Here is a 25,433-nt window from a genome sequence, read left to right on the forward strand (position 1 = left end):
AGCAAGGAGAAAAAATTAGGTCTACGACCTGGTTGAATAATACTCGGAGGATGAGCAGCTATAGCCCCTTCCCCATCTGTGGCTAAGGATGGCTGGAGGTGATCGTGTTGGTGATCATGTTGGATGGTTTGGGAATTGCTGAGCAATGACAATAATTGGGTGGAAGATTTCTTTTCCTTAACTTGAGAACAACATGCAGATGTGACATGGCCATTTGCTATTGTATCCAAATGAGTTGAGACACTCCTATCAATACCTTTTAATTGCTCTGAAAGAGTACTAAAAGCAAGCTGAACCATGTCTGTGAGAGACTGTACCAAAGCCTTTAGAGATGCTTGGAAAGCAGAAGAAGCTGAAAAATGGTTGTTCATTTCTTTATTTGGCTCTTTATTTAGGGTTTGATTCTGGGGAGGAGTTTTCTTAAGAGAAGTTTTCTTAGGACGCCGCCCTCCCCTTCCCCGAGGTGCTGAGGAAATCTATTTCATGGTAGCGGGTGGTATTTTCGGACGTTTTCTCTTTGGTTGAGTGACTGGTTGAGTAGAAAGTGAGGATTGAGGGACACTCCCATCCAGCTCCTTGTCTTCCGACTGCCTTCTGTCTGATAAGTTTTCCTGAATGGTAATGGGACTTAAACCTGTTTCGTTTGAAGTCAAACCAGAGTTACTAATAGTGCAGTTGGTTAAAGACTCATCCACACTCATTATTTATTTTTCTAGTGCCCCCATAGCGCCTGTAATGTAACTCAATATAGAGGAGGAGGGAAGTTGATTTATTCGGTGATTTAGCAGCCCCCTCCAGTTGTTTCCTTTTTACCATCGCAAAAACTTTCAATATTCATATACTGTATAAATGTATACCTAGGCCTTACGAATACAATGGGTGCTGCAACTTAGGGATAAAATCAAGGCTCAGGGTAATTCCCCATAACCAGTCAAAATCCAAAGTCAGTAAGCTCTATAGAGTCAATAACTGGAACCAGTTTCCAAACAAAGGAATAAACACATAAGTACAGATCTCTGGTGTTGACTGAAAACGTGCAGGTTACAGAAAATGCAGAGTCCTTTCTAGCAAGCCAAGGGGGGTGGCCCTGCCCTGCTTCTTCCTGTCGCTGACTGGCGCCGGACGGACCAATTCCCCGGGTGGGGCCAGTACGCCTCCCACACCACGAGAGGCACGCTGGTAATTTATGAGCTTCCAGGCACAGCGGCAGTAACAGCGGAGCTGGGGAGGCTGGGTAGTGAAGTCTTCTCCTCTCCCCCTGGTGCTGGATCAAGCAGACAACCACAAAACACAGCAAACATGGCAGGTTTCCTGCCCACGGGAGCTGGGCTGGTGATTTATGTGCCTCCAGGCGCAGCGGCAGTAACAGCTGAGCTGGGAAGGCTGGTTAGTGAAGTCTTCACCTCTACCGCTGGTGCTGGATCGAGCAGACCAACCACAAAACACATGAAACATGGCAGGTTTCGCGCCTGCAGGAGCCGCAGTGGTAATTTATGTGCCTCCAGGTGCAGCGGCAGTAACTGCAGAGCTGGGGAGGATGGTGGTAAAGTCGTCTCCTCTCCCCTGGCGCTGGATCAAGCAGACCAACCACAGAACACAGCAAACACGGTAGATATCTTAAATATTTGCATTGCTTGCCGGTCAAGCCAAGAGTGAAATTTAAGGGACTGACCTTAGCCCACAAAGCTTATTATGGACAGGGAATTAAATATTTGTCCAAGAAGCTACCACACTGCCAGCCTACAAGTACACTGTGCTCTATGGAGGCTTTGATGGCAGTAGTGCCCAGAACAAAGAAGAGGTGATTCTTCTTTTTCTTCTATGGCTACCAGAGGCTGGACTACTTTGCCTTTGTCTCTCATAGCCATTAGGACCCCTGAGTCTTTTAGACATCAGTTGAAGACTTGGCTTTTTAATTAAGTTTTCTAACTCTCCCCTGTAGATCCTCTTGTCTCACTTGTCTGTTAGTGCCAGGACACTCTATTGAGTAGTTGTGCGCTCTAAAAATGTTTTTTCAGATTTTTGATTAAATCTGCTCCATTAGGACCTCCACCACCACCTGGTGCACATGTCCCTTCCTCAGAACCTGTTTCTGGTACCACAGTGCCAGTACATCGATTGAGGCATAATATATAAATTATAGAGCAATATGGCACTACTGCAACATTTTGTCTCCTCTGCTATACTGTCATTGTTGCCGGAGAGTGCGATATGGCCATCCATCATGAGCTTGTCATAGCTTACTAATGTCCTCCCCAACAGTCTTAGGTTTCTTTCCTTTGTTGTCCTCCTATTTACTATTAGGTCTTTTTTGTTGGTTGGTCATATTGACCCTAAAAAAAAAAAATGTCTTCCAGAAAGAATCTTAAAAAACAAAAAGAAAAAGAAAAAGAACTAATCAAATATCTCAAATGATAAAGTGTTTGTACAAATATAAAGCATATCATTTCAGGTATTACAAATTCTAAATTGTAATTAATATAGATATACTTGATAGGTGTATGGTAAGTTAAACATCTGTCGTATGGTGCCTTCATACAAGATGGTAAGATAATAATAGGCTATTATAGTGATAATTTGATAATACTTCTAAAACATAACACAAGTCAATCAATAATTATTTTCATTTTTATATGATTTCAGATTAACCTACCAGTTTTGTCACACTAATATGTCTTTATTTAGAATTTTCACAGTTCCGGATGATCATATGGTAGCGGTTATTATGAATTACAATTCATAGTACTCCACTGTTTATTTTTATCATGATACTAGAGACAAATATTGGAAGATTACAGTGTGAAGCTATTATTGATGGAAATAAAGTGGGAAAACCCTTTGTTTTTATTTATTTTCCCTCACACACCCTAGTGGTGTCATGCTTCATCATCGGGACACCGCGATCATATGGTAGCGGTTATTATGAAACATTGAGGGAAAACAAATCAATTGGACTGTGAAAAAACACTTTAATGTTCTATATGTCAAACTGTTAATATATCTAACTAAGTACTTTGATATATGTGAAGGCAATGTTTGCAAATGTCATCACTCATGTCAAGCCACATAATGACATCACACCTGAATTATCTAAGTAAAACTCATAAGTATCAGTTTTGTGTTATAAAAATGGTAACCTCATAAATTTTAACTTTGATGTAAAATAAGAAGTTAACTGTCTTGTAAATGTTATTCAGCCTGTGCTTAAAAGTAAGAATATTATCATTAAATTCTGTCAAACGTGTGTTGTTCTTTAAATTAACTTGTGTGGTCTCCCAATGCAGCAGTCTCTCAATGGTGGAAAATTATGGCATTAGTGGTATAACTACATCCCGAAATAGAAGTTTATGGAGCAGTAAAGTTAGAAATATTAGTCTTTATTTTTCAGCACATCTTTGAATCATAAAAATTAAATATTTGGTTCCCATTGTTAAACTAAGGTGCCGATTCCGATCCTGTAAAACCCGGGTACGAACCGTCGTACGGAGCGTATTCTCCGTCCGACTCGTACCTGGGAAAACCACCTTACAAACCCGCAAGTACGATTTGTACAGAAATACCATTTCCGTACGATTCGTACAAAACACCGACCGGCAAAAAAATACATACAAATCTGAATCTGGACAGCGCGTACGCGACGTCCGGACGGAGTCAGGCAGCGTTTTACGTACCAGCAAGTACGATTCGTGCCTACGTCACTCCGCACGTAGCATTTTTTATGGGAGCCAAAAACTGCCGGGAAATTGAGGATGACGCGAAGAAGGAGCACCGGTACGCGACGGACAGCGATAGACCCCACCTACGCGTCATCCTGGCCCTCATAGCCTACAACCTCGTGTTCAGAAACCGACGCAGATGCCGCAGAAGGTCAGAACAACACCCAGGGGCAAAGGGGTTAGGGGGGCTGGGGCAGGAAACATTACCCCCACCTAAGTACAAATATACAAATGTCCTGCCCTGAAATGACCTCCGGCCCGTACCCACGCTCTGGGGGGCGTGGGTACGGGCCGTACCACGCGTACCCCTACGTCACCGCCACAATGGTGGTACAGCCCGTACCCACGCTCTGGGGGGCGTGGGTACGGGCCGTACCACTACGTAACTGCCACAATGGTGGTACAGCCCGTACCCACGCCCCCCAGAGCGAGGGCACGGGCCATACCACGCGTACACCTATGTCACCGCCACAATTGTGGTACGGCCTGTACCCATGCTCTGGGGGGCGTGGGTATGGGCCGTACCACGTGTACCCCTACATCACCGCCACAATGGTGGTACAGCCCGTACCCACGCTCTGGGGGGGCGTGGGTACGGGCCGTACCACGCGTACCCCTATGTCACCGCCACAATGGTGGTACGGCCCGTACCCACGCCCCCCAGAGCGTGGGTACGGGCCGTACCACGCGTACCCCTACGTCACCGCCACTATGGTGGTACGGCCCATACCCATGCGTGTACGGCCCGTACACGCGTGAGTACGTGCCGTATCACTCGGACCTACAGTAACACAACTATAGTGATAGGCATGTACTCACGCATGTACGGCCCGTACACGCGTGAGTACGTGCCTATCACTATAGTTGGGGTACCGTTTGCCCTAGTGATACGGCACGTACTCACACGTGTATGGCCCGTACACGCGTGAGTACATGCCTATCACTATAGTTGTGTTACTGTAGGTCCGAGTGATACAGCACGTACTCACGCGTGTACGGGCCGAACACGCGTGAGTACGTGCCTATCACTATAGTTGGGGTACCGTTGGCCCTAGTGATACGGCACGTACTCACGCGTGTACGGCCCCTACCCGCGTGAGTACGTGCCTATCACTATAGTTGGGGTACCGTAGGCCCTAGTGATACGGCCCGTACTCACGCGATGCTGGGTGAGGGTGCTGGGGTACGGTGTTGGAGTGCGGCACGCACATGCGGTGGGGGTACGGTGCGTACACGTGCAGGCCTGGGGTACGGCGCGTACATGCGGAGGTACTGCACGTACATGCGGGGGTACGGCGCGTACATGGGGGGAAGGCGTGTACATGGGGGTATGGTGCGTACATGCAGGGGTACGGCGTGTACATGCGGAGGTACAGCGCGTATATGTGGGGGTACGGCGCGTACATGGGGGGGTAAGGTGCGTACAATTGCGGGGCTGGGGTACAGTGCGAACTGGGGGTAAGGCGCGTAAATGGGGGGTACGGCACATACATGTGGGGGTACGGCGCGTACATGTGGAGGTACGGCGCGTACATGGGGGGTACGGCACGTACATGGGGGTACGGCGCATGCAGTTGCAGGGCTGGGGTACAGTGCGGACTGGGGGGGTAAGGCGCGTACATGGGGGTACGGCGCATACATGCGGGGGTACGGCGCGTACATGCGGAGGTACGGCACGTACATGGGGGGTACGGCGCGTACATGGGGGGGTACGGCGCGTACAGTTGCGGGGCTGGGGTACAGTGCGGACAGGGTGGTGCATGGTGATGACATATTGGGGGAGGAGGGGGCTGTACGGCTCGTACACGGGCATAAGTTTACCCGTGTACATATGTGCCACTGCGTTGGCTCCGTACGGGCCATTTTACGTGCGATTGTGTATTCGGACGGATGGTCGGAATCGTACTTGCGCGCTCAGAATTGTGTTTTACGATTTGCATATAAAAATGTCCGGCTCACTCTCGTACACTTTTCCCGACGATAATCGGACGTAAAAACTTTCCGACGCACTCTTGTACACTTTTCCCAACGCTATTCGTAGTTATTTTTCACGTACGAATCGTACATGACCGTTTGTACGGTACTTGTACGACTCGTATGTAAAAAAATACGGATACGAGTCGGACGGAAATTTTTTTTAATGGATCGGAATCGGCACCTAAGTGTGGAGACAAGTTCTGATTTACAGTTTGGACATAAGTTGTTTTGTAGTGCTTAGATATTAAATTGTAAATGGAATACATTTGCAATCAGGTTTTGGTAGATATACAAATCTTTCAGTTTGTAACAGTGGTGGTTGAATGTAGCCAATTTAAGGATTTGTGTTCCTAAGAATAGCTTATACTGAACAGGTCACAACTCAGGTGAGTTTTGATAGCTCCTATTCCTAGAAGAACCATGCAGAATTCTTGAACATCTTTGTATACCACTTCTACACATATATGCCACATCTCTTAAGGCACTTGTAGACCGGCATATGTGGCTGTCTGAGCAAATCAGTTCATGAGAATTTATCAGCATTGTAGGAAAGTGCCCTTTTGTGACATTGTCTACCCCACTTTATGCCTGGTATCTGATGCAATTTTGACTGAAGTGCCTTGGGTTTCTGCTAACCAGGTCCCCAGTGCCAGTGTTTTGTCCTTAAAAACAAAGTAACTGTGCAATTGTTCTACAATTGGCAAGAGCTTTAGCACCCCTTCAAGCCAATTTTAAATGGTAGCCCTGGTACCTAGGGCATTGGTACTAAAGGGGTTAGCCAAGGGTTGCAGCATGTATTGCTCCACCCTAAGGGATTCACAATCAAACTCATTCAGACTGCCAATGAAGGCTGTGTGAAGTGGTGCAGACAAAAGTGAAAACATGACATGGCACACACCTTTCGTACCATGTTCGCAGACACTGCATGAAATATATGTAAGCCAGCCCCTACAGCAGGCCTTACAGCCCTGAGGCAGGGTACATTATCTTTAGGCCTGGGCTAAATTTCCGTTCCGCTCGCGGAAATTGCGATAATTTGACATTTTTGCGTTCCGCGGAGAGCGCAAAAATGTCAAAATTTCCGCATTCCCCATCTTAGCGATAATTTGTTTCTTGCTCGCGCTGTAAAATAATACATTCTCACGCGCACGCGATCGGCTTACCTGAATCCCCGCGTTTGCCGACAAGTTTTCCTGATCCGGTCGCGTTCTCCACGAGATGTTGGATTGTTGGTAGCCATTTGCGCTGTCTCGCGACAGTTTGCGCCCGCATTAATGTCATTGGTCGCGCGATCACGTCTTTCTTCTCGTGATCGTTCACCGCGAGAAGAGTGAAAACAAGATGGCCGCGCCCACGAGCAACCGCATGGGTAAGTTGGCGAGCCGCGACCATGCAGCAAATACCGCGAACGGGTGGGAAAAAAACTTCTGCATCTTCGCGATATTTCCGCATGTTTGCGAAGATTTTTAACATTTTCGCGATAATTCGCGAAAGTCACTTTCGCAAATTCCGCCCACCCCTAATTATCTTACATATGTGGACATGTCTGCATGAGCAGATATGCCCCTGTTCTGCCTAGTTCAATTGCTAGATACTACAAGTGAACAGGGAAGCCATCTTAAGTATATGTACTGGACACTGGTCATTATGGTTTTCGAGCTACTTAAAGACTTAACTAAAACCTGTGGTGTTTGGTATCAAACACCTTGTTTTAATAAATCCATACTGATGCTGGTAGAGGATTTATTAAGACATGCACCCAGAGAAAACTACCAGCCTTTAGTGTGCTGGGGTAGTCTGGTCTGCCACCACAGACAGGTTTGAGACCACGCTTTCTCAGGCCAGAAACTATGCCAGCAGTGGAGGAAGGGGTTCACACCTACTCCAGCAGGACAGCTAGTGATTTAGCATATCCGGGCCAGGGACTTCAAAGTCCCTGCCCTCTTTTCGAAATGTGACCCCAGCATCCCCCAGACCTGGTTGATGCCACCCTCTGACCTGGGGCCCATTTGGCACAAGAACAGATGGGAAATTAGATATACAGGAAGGTGTGGTGCACACCTAGATCAGTCACACCCCTAAGGTGGGCTGCCTGATGTGAACCATAAAAGAAGAATACCACCATCTTGATTTTGGTGACACCAGGAACTCAGATTTAACTGACTCCAAAAGAAGAAGGACCAAAAAGAGCTGGAAAAGCAAGAACTGTGAACTAGAACCAGACTTGACGCCAAACCCTGCCTGCCTGCATGCTGTCCCAATAATTGCAAGACAATGACTTGAAGCTGTGCAGCCTCTAAGACCCTGAGAGAGCTGAAAGGAATTCATAATCCAAGCCAGTATCGCCCCTGGGATCATGCAGGTACCGAAAGCAAGCTCGGGTTCTCCGAGCTGCTGACCACCAGACTCGTCTGAGCAGCAGCTACCCATGAGGAGTTGTTCCATGCTTCCAGAGGTCAGCCCCCTCGCCCTAATGGGTAATAGGGAGCCAGACTCTCCAATACCTGGGTTACCAGACCCCTTGCAGCATCTAAGACTTGTTGGTGGTCCAAAACGTGCACAGACCCTGCAGTGACTGACCAGTTGATGGGGGACATCAGCACCACATATGCCAACCCTGAGAGTGGCCCAGCTGTCCATTTGCGTCCCCATCTTCAGGTCGTCACCTGAATCAAGTACCTCTGACCGTTATGACCTGTCAAACAAAAGACAACTGAACCCGAGCCCTACTGCCTGAGTCCAGCATGACCAATAGAGTCTCTAGCACCCAGAGACCCCCAAGATCTGAGCTTGCCTGTGAGTTCCACTGGACTGGTCCTGCGGGCCCTGCTTGCAGCCTCTTTCTGCAAATCCGATCAGATGGGACTGCTCTACCAGGCCCCACCTGCAGTTTCTTTTTACAAGATTTTTTACTCATTGACTTCAACAGTTTTCCAAACACCCAAAAGCACCTTTGCAGACGGACGCCCCAGAGTCCACTGAGGTGACCTGTTGGGTCTGTCTACGACTTAGACCCCTACTTACCTTAGGTCCACAAGAACAATCCTGTAAGTAATTGACAATAGCCCGTATGCAGTATATGTTTTTCTCCATAGGTTTACATTACTGTGTTACTCTGCAGATACAGTGCATTTTCTATTTCTGGTCAAATCACTATTTTCAGAAAAGTTCTTACCGAAGATTGAAGTTCTTGGCATTAAAATATATATATAGAAATAAACGTTATTTTTCTAAATTGGTCTCAAGTTTCTTCTTGAGTGTGTGTCTCATTTATTGACTGTGTGTGTGTTTAACAAATTCTTTAACACTACCCTCTGATAACCCTAAACTGCTCGCCCACAATGCCACAAAAGAGAGCATGTAGGATTATTAATTTAAACCCTGTCAGCCAATTAGGATCATCTGATCTTTCTACATAGTATACTTCTTTTTGGAAGACTGCATAAAAAGCTGCATTCCAATCAACACTTTGCAGAAACATTGATCTACATGCTGGTGGATATTCTTTTTGATAGAAGGTAGATAAAAAAGAAGATTAGCAATTATGGGCCAGATGTATGACCAGTGTAAATTGCGACTCGCAATTTGTGCTCGATTGCAAATCGCAAATTGCGATTCGCAATTTACAATGAACAATAGCGTCAGAGGCACTTATTGCGATTCCCAATGGGGTCGCAAAATGCGAGACTCATAAATATTAATGAGGCACTCGCAATTTGCGACCCCATTGGAAATGGTTGGCCTTCCCAGGGATGGTGGCCTGCTGGGCTCAGCAGACCTCCATGTCTGGGACTGCTTTTAAAAAAAGCAGTATTTTTTTTAAATTTAGCCTGTTTTCCTTAACGGAAAATGAGATGCATTTTTTTTTTTTAAATAAAACGTTTTCATTTCATTTTTTAAGGGCAGGTAGTGTTCCCTGGGATCACTGCCTGCCCCTAAAAAACATTTTCCCCTGCATTTGCGAGTGTTTTGCCACCGTAATTACGTTCGCAAAACATTCACACATAGGGCTGCGAGACACAATTAGGAAGGGATGCCCTTGGAATGCCCCTTCCTAATTGCGAGTCGCTAAAAACTATTTTGCGAGTCTCAATTTTTGTGACTCTCAAATTAGTGTTTGTACATAGTCCACAGTGATTTTGCATGCGCAAGCATGTAGCAAACCTGTTTGCACATGCACAATCACATCGTACTTCTGGCCATGAATGGCTGTAGTTACTTATACCACTCTGATTTTGAAACTGATGTCCTGTTGTGACTCATTTCAGTGTAACACACACAAGATGATGGACGGAATGTTGCACATTGGCAAAACATTCACCCCCAGTCACAGATCTGGGTTTAATCCATCGTTATTTTGCTCACCACGCCCGTCCAGGGAAGACATGGCTTGGCAGTTCGGGCTGGACTGTTCCCATGAGGCACAGGGTCAAGACTGATTTGCATATGGCCATGTCTGAACTGAGGTGGCGTGGTGAGCAAAATAACGATGGATTAAACCCAGATCTGTGACTGGGGGTGAATGTTTTGCCAATGTGCCACATTGCATCCATCATCTTGTGTGTTTTACTGTTCACTCATTTCAGTGTGTCTGGTTTTCAGTTTGTTTTAAGTACTTCTAATTCTTCTTTGTAATTGTAGTTTTTTTTTTAGTGTTCTTTTGAAAGTCATTTTAGACTTTAACAAAATGGGATATTGACCAAGATGAGGAGCATATCTGTTTCTCAAACAATTATATTCTGTCACACAGCTACTGTTTACATTCATTCTTATCTGATCAAAATCAGTAATTTGCAGTTCAGTAATATTTTTAACTCGGTATAGAGCAAGTATGCCATACCCTCTTTGAATATTGTTGACCCTATGAAAATAATGTTTTTATTTCAGACCTGAAATGTGACTTGCCGAACAGTTGTAAATATGATTATTTGAAAAATAATACAAAACTAAGGCTCTTTTAAGAGCCAGTCTATATTATCTCAAATTGAATTTTTCCATAGATTATTATTTTTTTAGATTTCAATAGGTACTGTAGTACTTTTTAGATAATTTCACAAAAGTACCCTGTTACATCACAAACTTAATAAAAAAATATGTAAATCAATAAAAAAGCATTTCTCTAACTCTACAGTCTTTGTTAAACTACCTAATTTCTTACATACATTACAAAAAGAGTAATAAGTTGTATTTCACATGTAAACTCAGAACAAAGACAAAGTGTGGTCCAAACAATATAGCTGCCTTTCTATTTCGCAAAGGTTTTCATTAACCAATAATATTGTATTTCATCAATGGCATGTAGAACGGTATGCCATGAAGGAATGATAGCATACCATATCCTATATTCCTGCCAACTTTCATGTAAATCTGTTCAGCCATTTTTTAGCTATGTCTGTCTGAAATGTCTATAGAAAACTGTGTTTTGGGACCCCCTTTTTATTGCACCACTTAACTAGTCATCAGACCCATTCACAATCACTCAAACACCCACTGATAGTCCCTCAAAATCACTCACACACCCACTTACAGACCCACACAGCTACTCATACATCTACTCACACATCCGTTCAGGCACTGACATACCACATAAGACCGACTGCAACTCACACATCCAATTACATACCGATCGAGCCACTAACATATACACTCACAGACCCACAAAACTACTTACACAGCCACTCACCCCCATTCACACACACACCTATTCACATAGATATTCACACAAATCCATTCAAGTTTACACACCCACTCACACACTCACTTACACACCCATTCATATATGTACCCACTTACATACCCACACAAACACTCACACACCCACTCACACACCTATACAATCACTCACTCACATATTCACAGACCTACAGAACCATACACAGTCACTCACAGACCCACACAGCTGCTTATATACTTTCTCACTCACCCACACAATACCCCAGACACCCACACTCATAACCACACACTCACTCACACACCCATTCACAGACTTACACATCAACTCAGATACACAAAACTATACACACACACACTCATAGACCCACAAAGCCACTGAAACACCCACACAAACACTCACACACTATCTCACACAGCCACACAACCATTTAAGCTGTTGAGGGTCATCCAGTTGCCTGTGAAACAGACTCAGTTTTTTGGGTGTATTCCATTAATGTCAAATTGCTAGTTGTTATGGTATATCGAGCCCATGTTATGGTCTTGGAGAAATGCAGAAACAGTTTTATTGACATGTTTCCTGGATTTCTCTAACTGCATACACAATTGGGCTGACCACTGCCATTTCTCGTTGGCAAATGTTGGACAACACCAAGGCAGTATGTGGGAAAAGTAACATTTACTTACCAAAGGAATCCTTCATTAGGACTTCTAATCCTACCCCAGCAATTATGCCTAGGTCATTGCCACCACACTGCACAATCTTACGGTCTGGATGTTGACCATCTCCAATGCTTTCTACCAAAGGCAGCAATTGATGCCACTTTAACGCTGTCTGGCAGACCCAAGTGATGTCTACATTAGGTAAACTGAGGTCTCTGTCAATGCCACTCTTTCTATCACTCTCTCTGACACAAAAAACAAAACTATAGCCCACAATCCAGACTCTGACTATTTTGGAGACAAGCAGAAGCAGTAAATGGGAAAAGGCTGCAGCAGAATGAGGCAGTTTTTGAGATGAAAGGAAGCTAAAATGGAGCACAGAATGTAAAATATAAAATAAAACATTTGATTGGATGGTGGAGTTGTGCAGGGAACTAAAGTTAGGTAGTGAGTATAACTAAATAGGTAACTATCTCTGGATTGGGTTTGGAAAAAAAGTTATGTTGTTTGTGATATGATTAGAATTGCTAACAGTCAAACACACCTGCCACAGTTAATGTGAAGCTAGTGTGTTATTCAGTAAAAGTCTTGTGAACTTTTCTCCTACTGTTAGGTAGAAACTAATGGAAGCATGGTTCCTATGGAAATAGAGCTAAATGAGTGTAGAAGAAGGAAAGAAAAAAGACTGCAGTGAGAAACTGAAAAGCAGAGTACTGTATATAATTGCTCAGTTGGGAGTGTATGTCTTGTAATTGACAATATTTAACAAAAAGCAACCTAAATACAAATCATTAACAGCATATTGTTGAATGCTTTTCAGGACTTCCATGTAGATCCTCTGATCCTCTGCGAAGTTACATGGGGGCCGCACTGAGCACCGTGGTGGATCCCGGATCCCTGAAAAACCTACCTAATTGGGTTTCTTTACAAAAAATATGGAAAGAGTTAAAAAAAAAGAGAGAACATTTAGGGGTGGTAGACCAAAAATAAAAAATGTAAGGAAGTCTGTGATTTTCTATGTACAGGGTTATGAATAGAAGCACATGATGAAGGGTAGCCACAGGGGCAGCTTCTAGGCATGGGCTCAGTGGCTGCTTCCCTTTATTTTTCCAGGGGCAGTGGTAAAACTAAATTCACATTAGTAGAAGACATGCAGCAGCTAGAGAGTGCTCTTTCTTTTACAAAACAAATACACTCACACTCACTCAATCACACTGGCTGGCCTGTGTGGGTTGCTGCACTCATCAATCGTACTTTCAGTGTACACTGCAGACTTCCGCAAGCCCAAAATCTGCCTGTTAAGACTACTATTTGCTGGGCTGATTATCTGAAAACCCTGAGACCAGCGAGGTCATCAGCTCAGTAAAGACACAGCCTCATGTCTAATCTCCAACCCCTGATGATGTAGTGGTAAAGTTAGCCTCAGGGACTTCAGGCTCAATCCCTGTAGGGCCGGGGCTTCACATCAATCAGGGAGTGGAGACCACTGTCACCCCACACTTTGACAGCTCGTCACTGGGTGAGGTGGGGTCAGTGATGCACAGTAATTGGCCCAACCCTGTGACAAGCTGTCAAAGGGTGGGGTAGATGCTGCAGGTGGATCATCTCGATTTTTGAACAACACACTGCACAGACTCGATTCAAGGTGTCTGCTTCCTGTGCTTCATTCAATCTTTTCCTGGTGACCTTCACATCGACCTCCTCAAGTCTGTTCCCAGCAGCGAGAAGTTCCCAACTGCCGGCCCATACACTTCACAGGCATAGCTTGAATACAGGTGGCAGGGCACCTCAGCCCCACCAAACCCTGCTGCTGCCTTCCAGGCCCATTAGGAGAGCATGATTGAGAGAAGCAAGAAGGATGAGGGCTTTGGGTGATTGCCTGGGGTGCTGTGCACTGCAAGGAGCAGTATGTGGTGGACGAGTACTAAATAGAAGGGGCATATGATGGTAGCATGGACGGGGCTAAGCAGAGCAGACAGCAAGGAGCTGGAGAAGCAGTGCTCTGAGGTTAGAGAGGCTGTGGTTAGTGTGCTTTCGTGAGTTTATGTGCGGTTGTGCTGATTTGTGTAATGTGTTTGTGCCCACGACTCTGTGGACCCCTACCCCTTCCCTCCAGCCCACCACTTTGAAGCTTCACCAGCTTCCACTGGGTAGCCATTTTAGCTCCTTTTCTAATTAGGGCCCGATTACGATGCAGTTAGGAAAGCATTCCCACCGAGTCAGTTTGGGAATGGTTTCTGACCGACTGGTATCGGGAGAGTCTGACCGACCGAGTACGATGCATCTGGATGCTTCCAGATGCGATTTGGTTAGACTCCCATTGACTTCAATGGGAGCTATGTTCCTACCAAATGCACAGGCTCCTAACTTCAGATCCCAACTTAATCAAGCTGCTAATCACCCCAAGAAACTTTTTGAGTTGGTGAAACAACAATCGGTGGAAACACCAAACCACTCGACCTCTGGAGTCAGCCCACCTTCATGCGATAAACTGGCTGCCTTCTTTACTAAGAAATCCAGACTCATCAATATTGATCTTGACTCCAGGAAGGCGCTATTGCTATCTGGGGAGTCTGCGCCCCCCCGGCCTTATCAGAGAAGATCGAACCGACTAGCCTGAGTACCTAGAACAATGCCTCATGGGGACCTTCACTCCCCTCAGTGAAAGAGACACTTACAATATTCTTCAGCGTATCAACCCATCGAATCATTTTAGCGACCCGTTACCACCGTCCATCTTCAAAGAAATTAAGGAGGTTGTCACCCCCATCTTGACAAAGATTGTCAATGCGTCTCTCTCACAAGGTACAAACCCAGATTGCCTAAAAGCTGCTCAGGTAACACCTATCCTAAAAAAGCCTTCAGCAGATTGTACGGACCTTAACAACTTCCACCCTATCTCTAAAATACTGACCCTAGCCAAACTCCTAGAAAAATGAGTCCAATCTCAACTCTGTGCCCACATCGAGAATTTCCATCTCCTGGTCCAACAACAATCTGGCTTCCGGATTGGGCACAGCACCGATTTTTTTTAAATGCTCTACCAAAATGAATCGTGCCTCCTTATCCTCCTTAACCTTTCCTCAATATTTGACACTGTTAATCACGACAACCTCATATCCATTTTGAAGCACAGGATGGGCCTTTCTGGTTGGTTTCTGCAATGGTTCTCGTCCGTCCTCCACCATAGATCCCAAAGAGTTAAGGCGAACCACTCTCTCTCCCAGCCATCACAAGTATCCATGGGGGTCCCCCAAGGGTCCGCCCTATCCCCCATCCTCTTGAATATGTCTTTGGAACCTTTAGCTAATGCACTAAATGCTGCGGACATTCCCTTCCATTTGTATGCGAATGATATGCAACTCTATCTGAAAATCTCCTCCCTGAATAACCTCATGTCACTCAACTCTACCCTAATAATTACTCAAAACTGGTTAATGGAGAGCCACCTCTTGCTCAACACCTCCAAAACAGAAATCCTTCTCATTTATCCCCCGAATCACATCCCCAAGATAGACCTCTGGAAAAACCACCTCACGGCCTTCAACTGCTCCCCCCTCATTGTTGACTCAGCCAAATTTCTCGGACTCACCCTAGACAAGCATCTGAACATGAAAACTCCTATCAGCAATGTGTGCATTGGAGCTAATCACCTAGTGAGGATACTCAGGAATCTCAAACCTTTTCTCCCACAAGCTGACTTCAAGCAAGTGGTCCAAGCGCTTGTTTTGCTGAGGCTAGACTATGGCAGTTCTACGCTCTGTGGCCTCCCCAAATATACCTTGGCCCCACTAACGGCTTCACTGAATGCGGCCGCCAGATTGGTCACGGGTACCAAAAGAAACAAGCACATCTCCCCAGTCTTAAAATCCCTAAATTGGTTGCCCTGTGAAGCAAGAATTCAGCTAAAGATTGCCTGTCTGTCTCACAAAGTCCTCCATTTCAAAACCCCCAGTTATCTAGCTCAAAAGATAGAATTATCCGGAGGGGGTAGACCTTCTCGGAGGGCTAACTCCCTCCTCCTGAAACCACAGATCTTTCGCAAAAAGAGAACATGTCACTGAACTTTCTCCTGCTCTGAGCCGAAGATCTTGAACTCTTTCCCACCGGAAAAATACAGAATCTCCTCCAAGGTTGCCTTCAATTTGGAGGTAAAAAGATTCTTCATGAAGAAGTTCCTACCTTAAAAGGGTCTTGGATCGTCTGCTCTAATGCTTTGGACTTACCCCCTAAGTCCTGCGTTTGGGGTTATTCTGCTTTACTGGTCACTTGCTCCCATCCCAGTTCGCTATGTTCCAGTTATTATCTTACCCTTTGTTGTCCCTTTCGATTGTAACCTTTTTGTTTGGAATGCATATTTGATTTGTTTTCATTGGTATTCCTTCTGATGATTGTACTGCAACAATTGCCTTCCTCTCCCTCAATTTGTAAAGCGCTCTCACATCCTTCAGGATCATGTTTGCGCTATATAAAACTTTATATAAATAAATAACTTGACGAAAGGAGTGGGTGGGGAAAATCAGGCACCCGCTGGTGCCGGGCACACTGTGCATGGCTGGTAAAGGTGGACCCATGGGTACCCCCCCTGCCCGAATGGGAAGGCTCCGGGGACAGGGGGGCCCATCACAGGCTCCCCAAGGCTGATTCCGACTGCCAATTCGGGTCAGACTGCACAATTCGGAAAGGCTGTCCGAATCCAGCATCATACTCTGTCATTCGGAAATGAAGCACGTGGAGATGTATGACTTTGCTCTGTATGGCTCGGTCATTCCAAATGCAGTTAGGTTCAGATTAGGATATTCCTAACGCCTAACTCGCATCATACTCGTTCGGTCAGAAACCTTCCCCATTCGTGGGCCAATTCTGACCTTGTGTGGAAAGCAAACAGAACAATTTGTATCCGGAAAGCTTTCAGTATGACTCATGTCAGGGGACTCCAACTGAACAAGTACAATGCATTTGAATGTATCCAGATATGATTCGGTCACACTCCCATTGACTTCAAAGAGAGCCTGTGTACTGAACGCGTACACAGGCTCCCAATTACAAAAGGGGTGGTTGAGGATAGTCGTGCACCCTGTGGCGGGCACCCCTTGGTGCCTGCCACACTGTGCATGGTTGGAAAGGGGTGCCCCATGGGTACCCCCACGGGCATGCTTCCAATGGCCCTGGGTGAAAGGGGCCTGCTACAGGCACCCAAAGACTGATTCAGGCAGCCCTTTTGATCCGGGCAAACCAAATTATAAGGGCTGTCCAAAACGTTCATCGTACTTGCTCACTTGGAAAACCTACTCCATTGAGCTGTGTAATTCAGTTCCGGAGGGCTCTATCTCTCCGTATGCCTTCCGGAACCAATTTGGTCAGCGCTAGGGCCTTCTAGGCATCCTACCTCGTTGTTCAGAACTGGGAACAAATCGGTCAGGAATAAGGGCTTCGGGCCTGTTTAGGCAATTCCAAATCTTATTCTGACCCATTCCAAACGAGATTGGAATAGGCCCCTCGGTCGGAAAGACACGTTCCCAATCTGATTCAGATGGAGCAAATGCCATGAGGAGGCCTTCCTATCCGCATTTTAATCGGGCCCTTATAGTGTAGGAAGATTGCCATAGTTCTTATTTGAGATTTGCAGTGGAAACAGATGTTAATAGATATTACAGTGAAAGTTGGACAACAACAAAGAGATTTTACAGGTATGTTAATTAGGCCGTAGTTTAAAAATGTATATTTGAAAAAAGTGGAGGTGTAGATTAGATGAAAGAAAAACTGTAGCTTCTAGATGCTATAGTAAAAGGCAAAATAGAAATGAGCTTAGATGAGAATTTTGACAAATAAAAATAAATTGTCCAGCAAAGTAGTCAAATCAATTTCTAAACTAAAAACATAGGTATTTTATTACGCCAGCATGAATGATTATTAGTTTTGGCTGCTTGCTTATAGTATGTAGTTTATTAGTATGTAATTTGTACCCACTCACACAGTCAGGCATACACATACACACCTATTTACACTCCCAAGAAAGCACATATGTACTTATGTACCCACCACTGATATAGGCAGAGAGTGACTGACACACACAGTCACACACCCATAAAACCAGTCACATAACCATTTACTCTTCTATACACACAATTACATTGTCATTCACACTCATAAGGCACTGTCTCCCACTCACACAGTCGCTCACATGCCTGTTTACAAAACCATACAGCCACTAACACACCCAGTCAGACAGCAACGGAGGCACTTACACATACATTCACACACCCACACAGCACTTGTATATCCACAACTAATGGGCCACTTACACACAGAGATACACACCCAAACACTCACTATCATAGTCAGTCATCAATCGATACAACCGCTTACATACCCATTTAGACACTATACTTAGACATTTGCACAGCCTGTTACACACTGATATAACCACTAATTCACTTGCTTATAGCATGTAATCTAATAGTATGTAATCTGAAGTATTCTATACTTACTTTTCAGATATCTACTTGTGTTTAAAGAGTAAAGAAAGGAGGAAGGATGATGTAAAACAAAAAAAGAATTATGCTTCTTGACAGCATTACTAAACAGCAGATATATTTAGATCCACTGGCATATAAAGTTTTGCACGATGAGTCACCATGTCTTGCAGTTTTGGTGAAATAGCTTGAATGGTAAGAATTATGGGCCAGATGTACGACCCTAATTTTGCATGCGCAAACGGGTTTGCGAACCGTTTGTGCATGCAAAATGTGAAAGGGCAATGTACAATTCCTAAATAGCGAGTCACAGTTTATTTGCGACTCGCTGTTTAGGAATTGCGAGTTGCTATTAGGAAGGGGCGTTCACTTCCTAATAGCGACCGCAACCCCATGTATGAAGGTTTTGCGACCGCAATTGCAGTTGCAGAACACCCACAAATTACTACTTTCTTCAAGAGGGTGGCAATGCGGTCGCAACTTGTGACTGTCTCTAAAAATATTTTTTAAGGGCAGGCAGTGGTCCCAATGACCACTATCTGCCCTTAAAAAATGAAACGAAAACATTTAATTATTTTTAAAAAATACATCCTGTTTTCCTTTAAGGAAAATGGGCTGCATCTAAAAAAACAGAAATGCTTTATTTAAAAGTAGTCCCAAACATGGTGGTCTGCTGAGCCCAGCAGGCCACCATCCCTGGGAGGGCCTGTCATTCCCAGTGGGCTAGCAAATTGCGAGAGACTCATTATTATTCATGCGTTACAACAAAAATGTCTGCATTGTCAGCATTCCGTCCATCATTTGTTTGTTGTAACGCTTTTCGCCCTAAGTGGAATGGGTATTCCCAGACGTGGGACCCGTGCTCACTACGCCACTGGAGTCAAGCTATCCTGGCTGATGACGGCTGATAGCCAGAAACCGGTCCTAGGATGCTTGATTCCGGTCCAGGGAAGACATGGCTTGGCAGTTCGGGCTGGACTGTTCCCATGAGGCACAGGGTAAAGACTGATTTGCATATGGCCATGTCTGAACTGGGGTGGCGTAGTGGATAAAAGAACGATGGATTTAACCCAGATCTCTTGACTGGGGGAGAATGTCTGCATTGTCAGCATTCCGTCCATCATTTGTTTGTTGTAACGCTTTTCGCCCTAAGTGGATGGGTATTCCCAGACGTGGGACCCGTGCTCACTACGCCACTGGAGTCAAGCTATCCTGGCTGATGACGGCTGATAGCCAGAAACCGGTCCTAGGATGCTTGATTCCGGTCCAGGGAAGACATGGCTTGGCAGTTCGGGCTGGACTGTTCCCATGAGGCACAGGGTCAAGACTGATTTGCATATGGCCATGTCTGAACTGGGGTGGCGTAGTGGGCAAAAGAACGATGGATTTAACCCAGATCTTTTGACTGGGGGAGAATGTCTGCATTGTCAGCATTCCGTCCATCATTTGTTTGTTGTAACGCTTTTCGCCCTAAGTGGGATGGGTATTCCCAGACGTGGGACCCGTGCTCACTACGCCACTGGAGTCAAGCTATCCTGGCTGATGACGGCTGATAGCCAGAAACCGGTCCTAGGATGCTTGATTCCGGTCCAGGGAAGACATGGCTTGGCAGTTCAGGCTGGACTGTTCCCATGAGGCACAGGGTCAAGACTGATTTGCATATGGCCATGTCTGAACTGGGGTGGCGTAGTGGGCAAAAGAACGATGGATTTAACCCAGATCTCTTGACTGGGGGAGAATGTCTGCATTGTCAGCATTCCGTCCATCATTTGTTTGTTGTAACGGTTTTCGCCCTAAGTGGGATGGGTATTCCCAGACGTGGGACCCGTGCTCACTACGCCACTGGAGTCAAGCTATTCTGGCTGATGACGGCTGATAGCCAGAAACCGTTCCTAGGATGCTTGATTCTGGTCCAGGGAAGACATGGCTTGGCAGTTCGGGCAGGACTGTTCCCATGAGGCACAGGGTCAAGACTGATTTGCATATGGCCATGTCTGAACTGGGGTGGCGTAGTGGGCAAAAGAACGATGGATTTAACCCAGATCTCTTGACTGGGGGAGAATGTCTGCATTGTCAGCATTCCGTCCATCATTTGTTTGTGTAACACTTTTCGCCCTAAGTGGGATGGGTATTCCCAGACGTGGGACCCGTGCTCACTACGCCACTGGAGTCAAGCTATCCTGGCTGATGACGGCTGATAGCCAGAAACCGGTCCTAGGATGCTTGATTCCGGTCCAGGGAAGACATGGCTTGGCAGTTCGGGCTGGACTGTTCCCATGAGGCACAGGGTAAAGACTGATTTGCATATGGCCATGTCTGAACTGGGGTGGCGTAGTGGGCAAAAGAACGATGGATTTAACCCAGATCTCTTGACTGGGGGAGAATGTCTGCATTGTCAGTATTCCGTCCATCATTTGTTTGTTGTAACGCTTTTCGCCCTAAGTGGGATGGGTATTCCCAGACGTGGGACCCGTGCTCACTACGCCACTGGAGTCAAGCTATCCTGGCTGATGACGGCTGATAGCCAGAAACCGGTCCTAGGATGCTTGATTCCGGTCCAGGGAAGACATGGCTTGGCAGTTCGGGCTGGACTGTTCCCATGAGGCACAGGGTCAAGACTGATTTGCATGTGGCCATGTCTGAACTGGGGTGGCGTAGTGGGCAAAAGAACGATGGATTTAACCCAGATCTCTTGACTGGGGGAGAATGTCTGCATTGTCAGCATTCCGTCCATCATTTGTTTGTTGTATCATTATTATTCATGAGCCTCGCAATTTGTAACCCCATTGGGAATCGCAAACAGTGTTAAACACACTGTTGTACATGCCAAATAGCGCCTCGCAAATGAGTCACAATTTGCGAGGCGCTATTTTGCAGGTCATACATCTGGCCCCTGGTCAAGTGGAAAGACTCCCACAGATGGTCCAACTGCTGATGGTGATGCACCACCTTATGTCTCTCTTACCATTCTCTGATACATCGTTGCATGTATGGTTTCCAGGTGTCTTGAAACGGATGATGTGCAGTGTGAACACTTCCTCAAAGTTTTTCTAGACAGTATATTGCTGCATAGATTGATTTGAAAATTTTGTAGTAAGTGTTCTTCTCTTCGTCCTGCTCCTTACATTGTTTTCTATCCTTATAATATGAGATTTTAACTTTAATACTCTTTCTTTTGAAGGAAAGGGAATCATGCAACAGAACTGTGGTGCCTAGACTGTCTCCAGAGAGAAATCAGTGATGTCATCAGTGATGTCACTGACTTAGTAATGAGTGATGTATTATGTGAGGTCAAAAGCAGTGCATTGGGGGGAGTAAGTTATAGTTAGTTCAGGTAACTATATCTGCTGAATATCTATTGTTTTGTACATGTGAAATCTGAGCCAAGCTATAACATTCTGGTACCCTATGGTTATTTTAATTCTATTTTCTAACTATAATGTCCCAGTAACCTTTGATTTTTCAGTGAATTTCAAAGGTTTTTTAAATTCTATTTCCTGACTATGATGCCCCTGTAACATTTTTTTTTCAGCAAATATTAAAGGTTTTTCAAATTCTATTTCTGAAGTAATATGTCCCAGTAATGTTTAATTTTTTGAGTTTCTAGGGAGTTTTGTTAGTATACTACAGTTTATCTTGATTTTTAATTTAGTATTCTTTTGGACTGCAGAGATCCTTCTTTTATATAAATATACTTTATATATGTATGAAAAGGTAAACATGACATACATACTTAACCCCTTCCCTGCTCATGACGGAACCGTTCCGTCATGAGCCACGGTTGTCGTGTGCTCATGACGGAACAGTTCCGTCATGACAATCCTGCCGGCGGCCGCTCCGCCTGCGCGGCACTGTTTCCCCGCCTGTGCGGGGCGACAACGCAAATGGGCGGAGTCATGACGGAACCGTTCCGTCATGAGCACAGCTCAACTGTGGCTCATGACGGAGCGGCTCCGTCATGAGCACAGGCCCGCCGCGCTGCCCCCCTGCCCCCCCCAGCGCTGCAGCGGAATGTCCGCAGCAGCGAAGGGGTTAATGTATAATATGTAATGTGTTTGTAAATGTAATTATACAAGTTAGAGATATTTTGTGATTTGTTTGAGGGGGTTCCGCTGCATCTCATTAGGTCTGTAAATAAAGACAGGACTACAGCTACTCTATGGTTTAAAATTCCAATCACATGATCAGAATGATCCGCGAAGTCAGATCCACGGAGCCATTGAAAATGTTAAAGATTATTTCACAAAAGTACCTCCCTCCATTTTCATAAATGACAACAGTGTGACCATATTTACAAGTATATATATGGCCCCCTTTATCCATTTTCCAAGATAGTTACTCATTTTACAAGTTTCTCTAATCCGTGAATCCAAAGACCTTATTCAGGAATTCCCTTGATGACACGACCAAACCTTGCCTTTTGATTGGATGCACTAGGGCACCACCCATGTACATGTAAAACCACACCCAAAAATTGTTAGTTCTCTACTGAACTCTGTAAAGTTTGAGAGGCAGTGGTGCTCTGCTTCCATAGAAGGGCTGAAGCTTTATCCTCTGTCCATGATGAACATCCAGAACCTGTTGATGATGGGGAGGAAGATACCCCGCCTTCAAGAAAACAAAGTGATGTCTGGAAGCATTTTAAAAATACTTTTAATGGAAAAGAGGGTTATAGCTAAATATAAGCAGTGTGATATTTGTGGCAAGCCATTCTCCAGGGGCACTGCACAGAAGGATTCACATGGGACACGTTCCATGTGGAAGCACTTAAAAACAATTGATGAAAGGGTCTACAACTGGATGATGTGAAAAAATGCAGGTGAAGTGGAAAGACCAGCTTAGGAAAAGCACATTACTACTCAAGCATAGAGCAAATGCTATCAGCAGGCTGTATAGACAAACATGCTCTTGTACTGTCTTGCCGGCCTTAGTAGTTTACCCCGGCAAGGCACAAGGGGCTGCTCTATACGGAGCTAAGATATGGCGATTTGCTAATGTCTCCTTACTTACTGCTGCAGAAAATAGATTTGTAAGATGGTTGGTCTCTGTCCCTACAGCACACCGCTAACTGCCCTGTTCTTTGATTTAGGACTTAAAAGAATTGCAGATCTAGCTGCTCTTAGACCACTTGTCTACTGGATTCGACTATGGGTCACCCCTGAGCTAAGGAAATTTAGAGATAGTCTCGCTGATGTGCTCTCTACTAGAGGTGCCAAGTTGGTATCCTGGGTCAAACACGTTTTCAATTGGTTAAATAAACGTGGACTAACAAGATTATGGACTAACCCGGAAAAAATGAGCAAAATTGATCTTAACATCATGAAATCAAGCTACTGGGTTTACATCCAAGATAGTTATTCTAATAACCAGCAAGTAGGTACATTGACAAACAGATTTTTAGCCATTAAACTGTTTTCTCTTTTTGAAGAATTTTTAGATTTTGTATCCACTCCTTAGCTAAAAGCCTTTATATCCGCTTTCTATTGGGTACTTTACCCATGAGATTTCTAACTAACAAATGGCATAAGGTCCCAAGCCCCAGTATTTGCCAAGCGTGTGGCTTGGAAGACGAGGATGAGGTACATATATTATTTTTCTGTCCTAGCTATCTTGACCCACGCCGGAAATAGATTATCCCCTAATGTGATAACCTGAAGGTGATTAAATATTTAGTGGCTTTTAACATTTTAAAAAGTGACACTACTCCTGTTAATGTCATTGCTGTGATAAAATTCCTACAGGCAGTCTGGCACAAACATAGTAGGCTTATGAATTTGATTACTAGTGCTTAGGTCAATTCTTCTTTTAATCATTGTCTGATTTTAATCATGTCAATTTCATATATTAAGTAGAAAGATACATTTTACATGTTTTAAGTGTTTGCTTGAATTGTACATAGCCTTGCCTTTTCACAGCTTTTGGTTTACAAGCTAGCAATAATAGAGGGAAGGAACTCTGAATAGTGTCCATTTAAAAAAAGGAAAAGGAACTGTGCTGAAAGATATTTTAAAATGCACCTTGATGTATTTCTTGCAACGTTTTGTGTTTGTATATTCTGATTGTACTTGGCTACTGAATAAAGTTTATCACTACTACCACTAGTGGCTCATCTACAACGTTACTTTGGATTTATCACTCATCAATCAATGAGCTCAATGTTTTGCGTCATATTGTTCCACGGATCAAAAGGTGTATGTAAAGGTCACAGTTGATTGTAATGCAGTGAATGACAATGTGACACAGTGGTAACCTTCAAGATCTGTTACTTGTTCCAGAGCAGTCATCAATGTCTCTTATCAGGTTCTCACAAGCCCTGAAAATCCCACTCTCTTCACCTTGTCTCAACAGGCACCATTGGAGACTGGAAAAACGTCATGACTGTGGCTCAAAATGAAAAGTTTGACAAAATATTTCAAGAAAAGATGAAAGATGTGCCAATCAAATTTATCTGGGACATTAATGAAAACTAAGGAGACCACTGGCCGTATTATTAAAGTACATTGTTTGAATTGGATGTTTGATTCGCAATCTACACCCCTGAAATTGTTTTTCGATTTGATTGATGTATCCAAGAAATATAGATAATGTGACCTTGTTGGTAAAATGAGGGAAAAATGTGAAAAATTGGTTTAAACTGAAAATAAAGTCTGGCTTAGGCAAAAAATGGTTTGTTTTTCTTTTGTGTAATCTGCTTAAAAAATGGGGTGCCCTTTCTCCTCTTAGCATGCTCAGATCAACATCTCCGTAAAGGCCGTTCCACAATTACCACGTAGATGGTTGATGCATGTGTAAGAAAGATTCTAAGGCTAATTGAAACTGTGTTTGATTCTTGTTGGTGCCTTAGGTGGTGTGCCATGGGTGCAGGACCTTGACACTCATTTTAGGGACCAGGACTTATTTTTTGTCAGTAAACTTTGACCCAGAAAAAATA

The 25,433-nt window shown here is 44.6% G+C and overlaps 1 protein-coding gene across 1 annotated transcript in view; it reads left to right on the forward strand.

Annotated features, from left to right (window-relative positions):
* Window positions 1-25,166, forward strand: part of LOC146817857 (amine sulfotransferase-like) — a 627,446-nt gene extending 602,280 nt beyond the window's left edge. Inside the window, exon 7 of the mRNA XM_085611340.1 lies at window positions 24,851-25,166. Within this exon, the coding sequence (XP_085467466.1) occupies window positions 24,851-24,972 (122 nt within the window). The 3' untranslated portion in view covers window positions 24,973-25,166. The remainder of the gene's footprint in view (window positions 1-24,850) is intronic.
* Window positions 25,167-25,433: the final 267 nt, after the last annotated feature.

Source organism: Triturus cristatus, chromosome 6, assembly GCF_964204655.1.
Source record: "Triturus cristatus chromosome 6, aTriCri1.1, whole genome shotgun sequence".
Classification (NCBI taxonomy): Eukaryota; Metazoa; Chordata; class Amphibia; order Caudata; family Salamandridae; genus Triturus; species Triturus cristatus.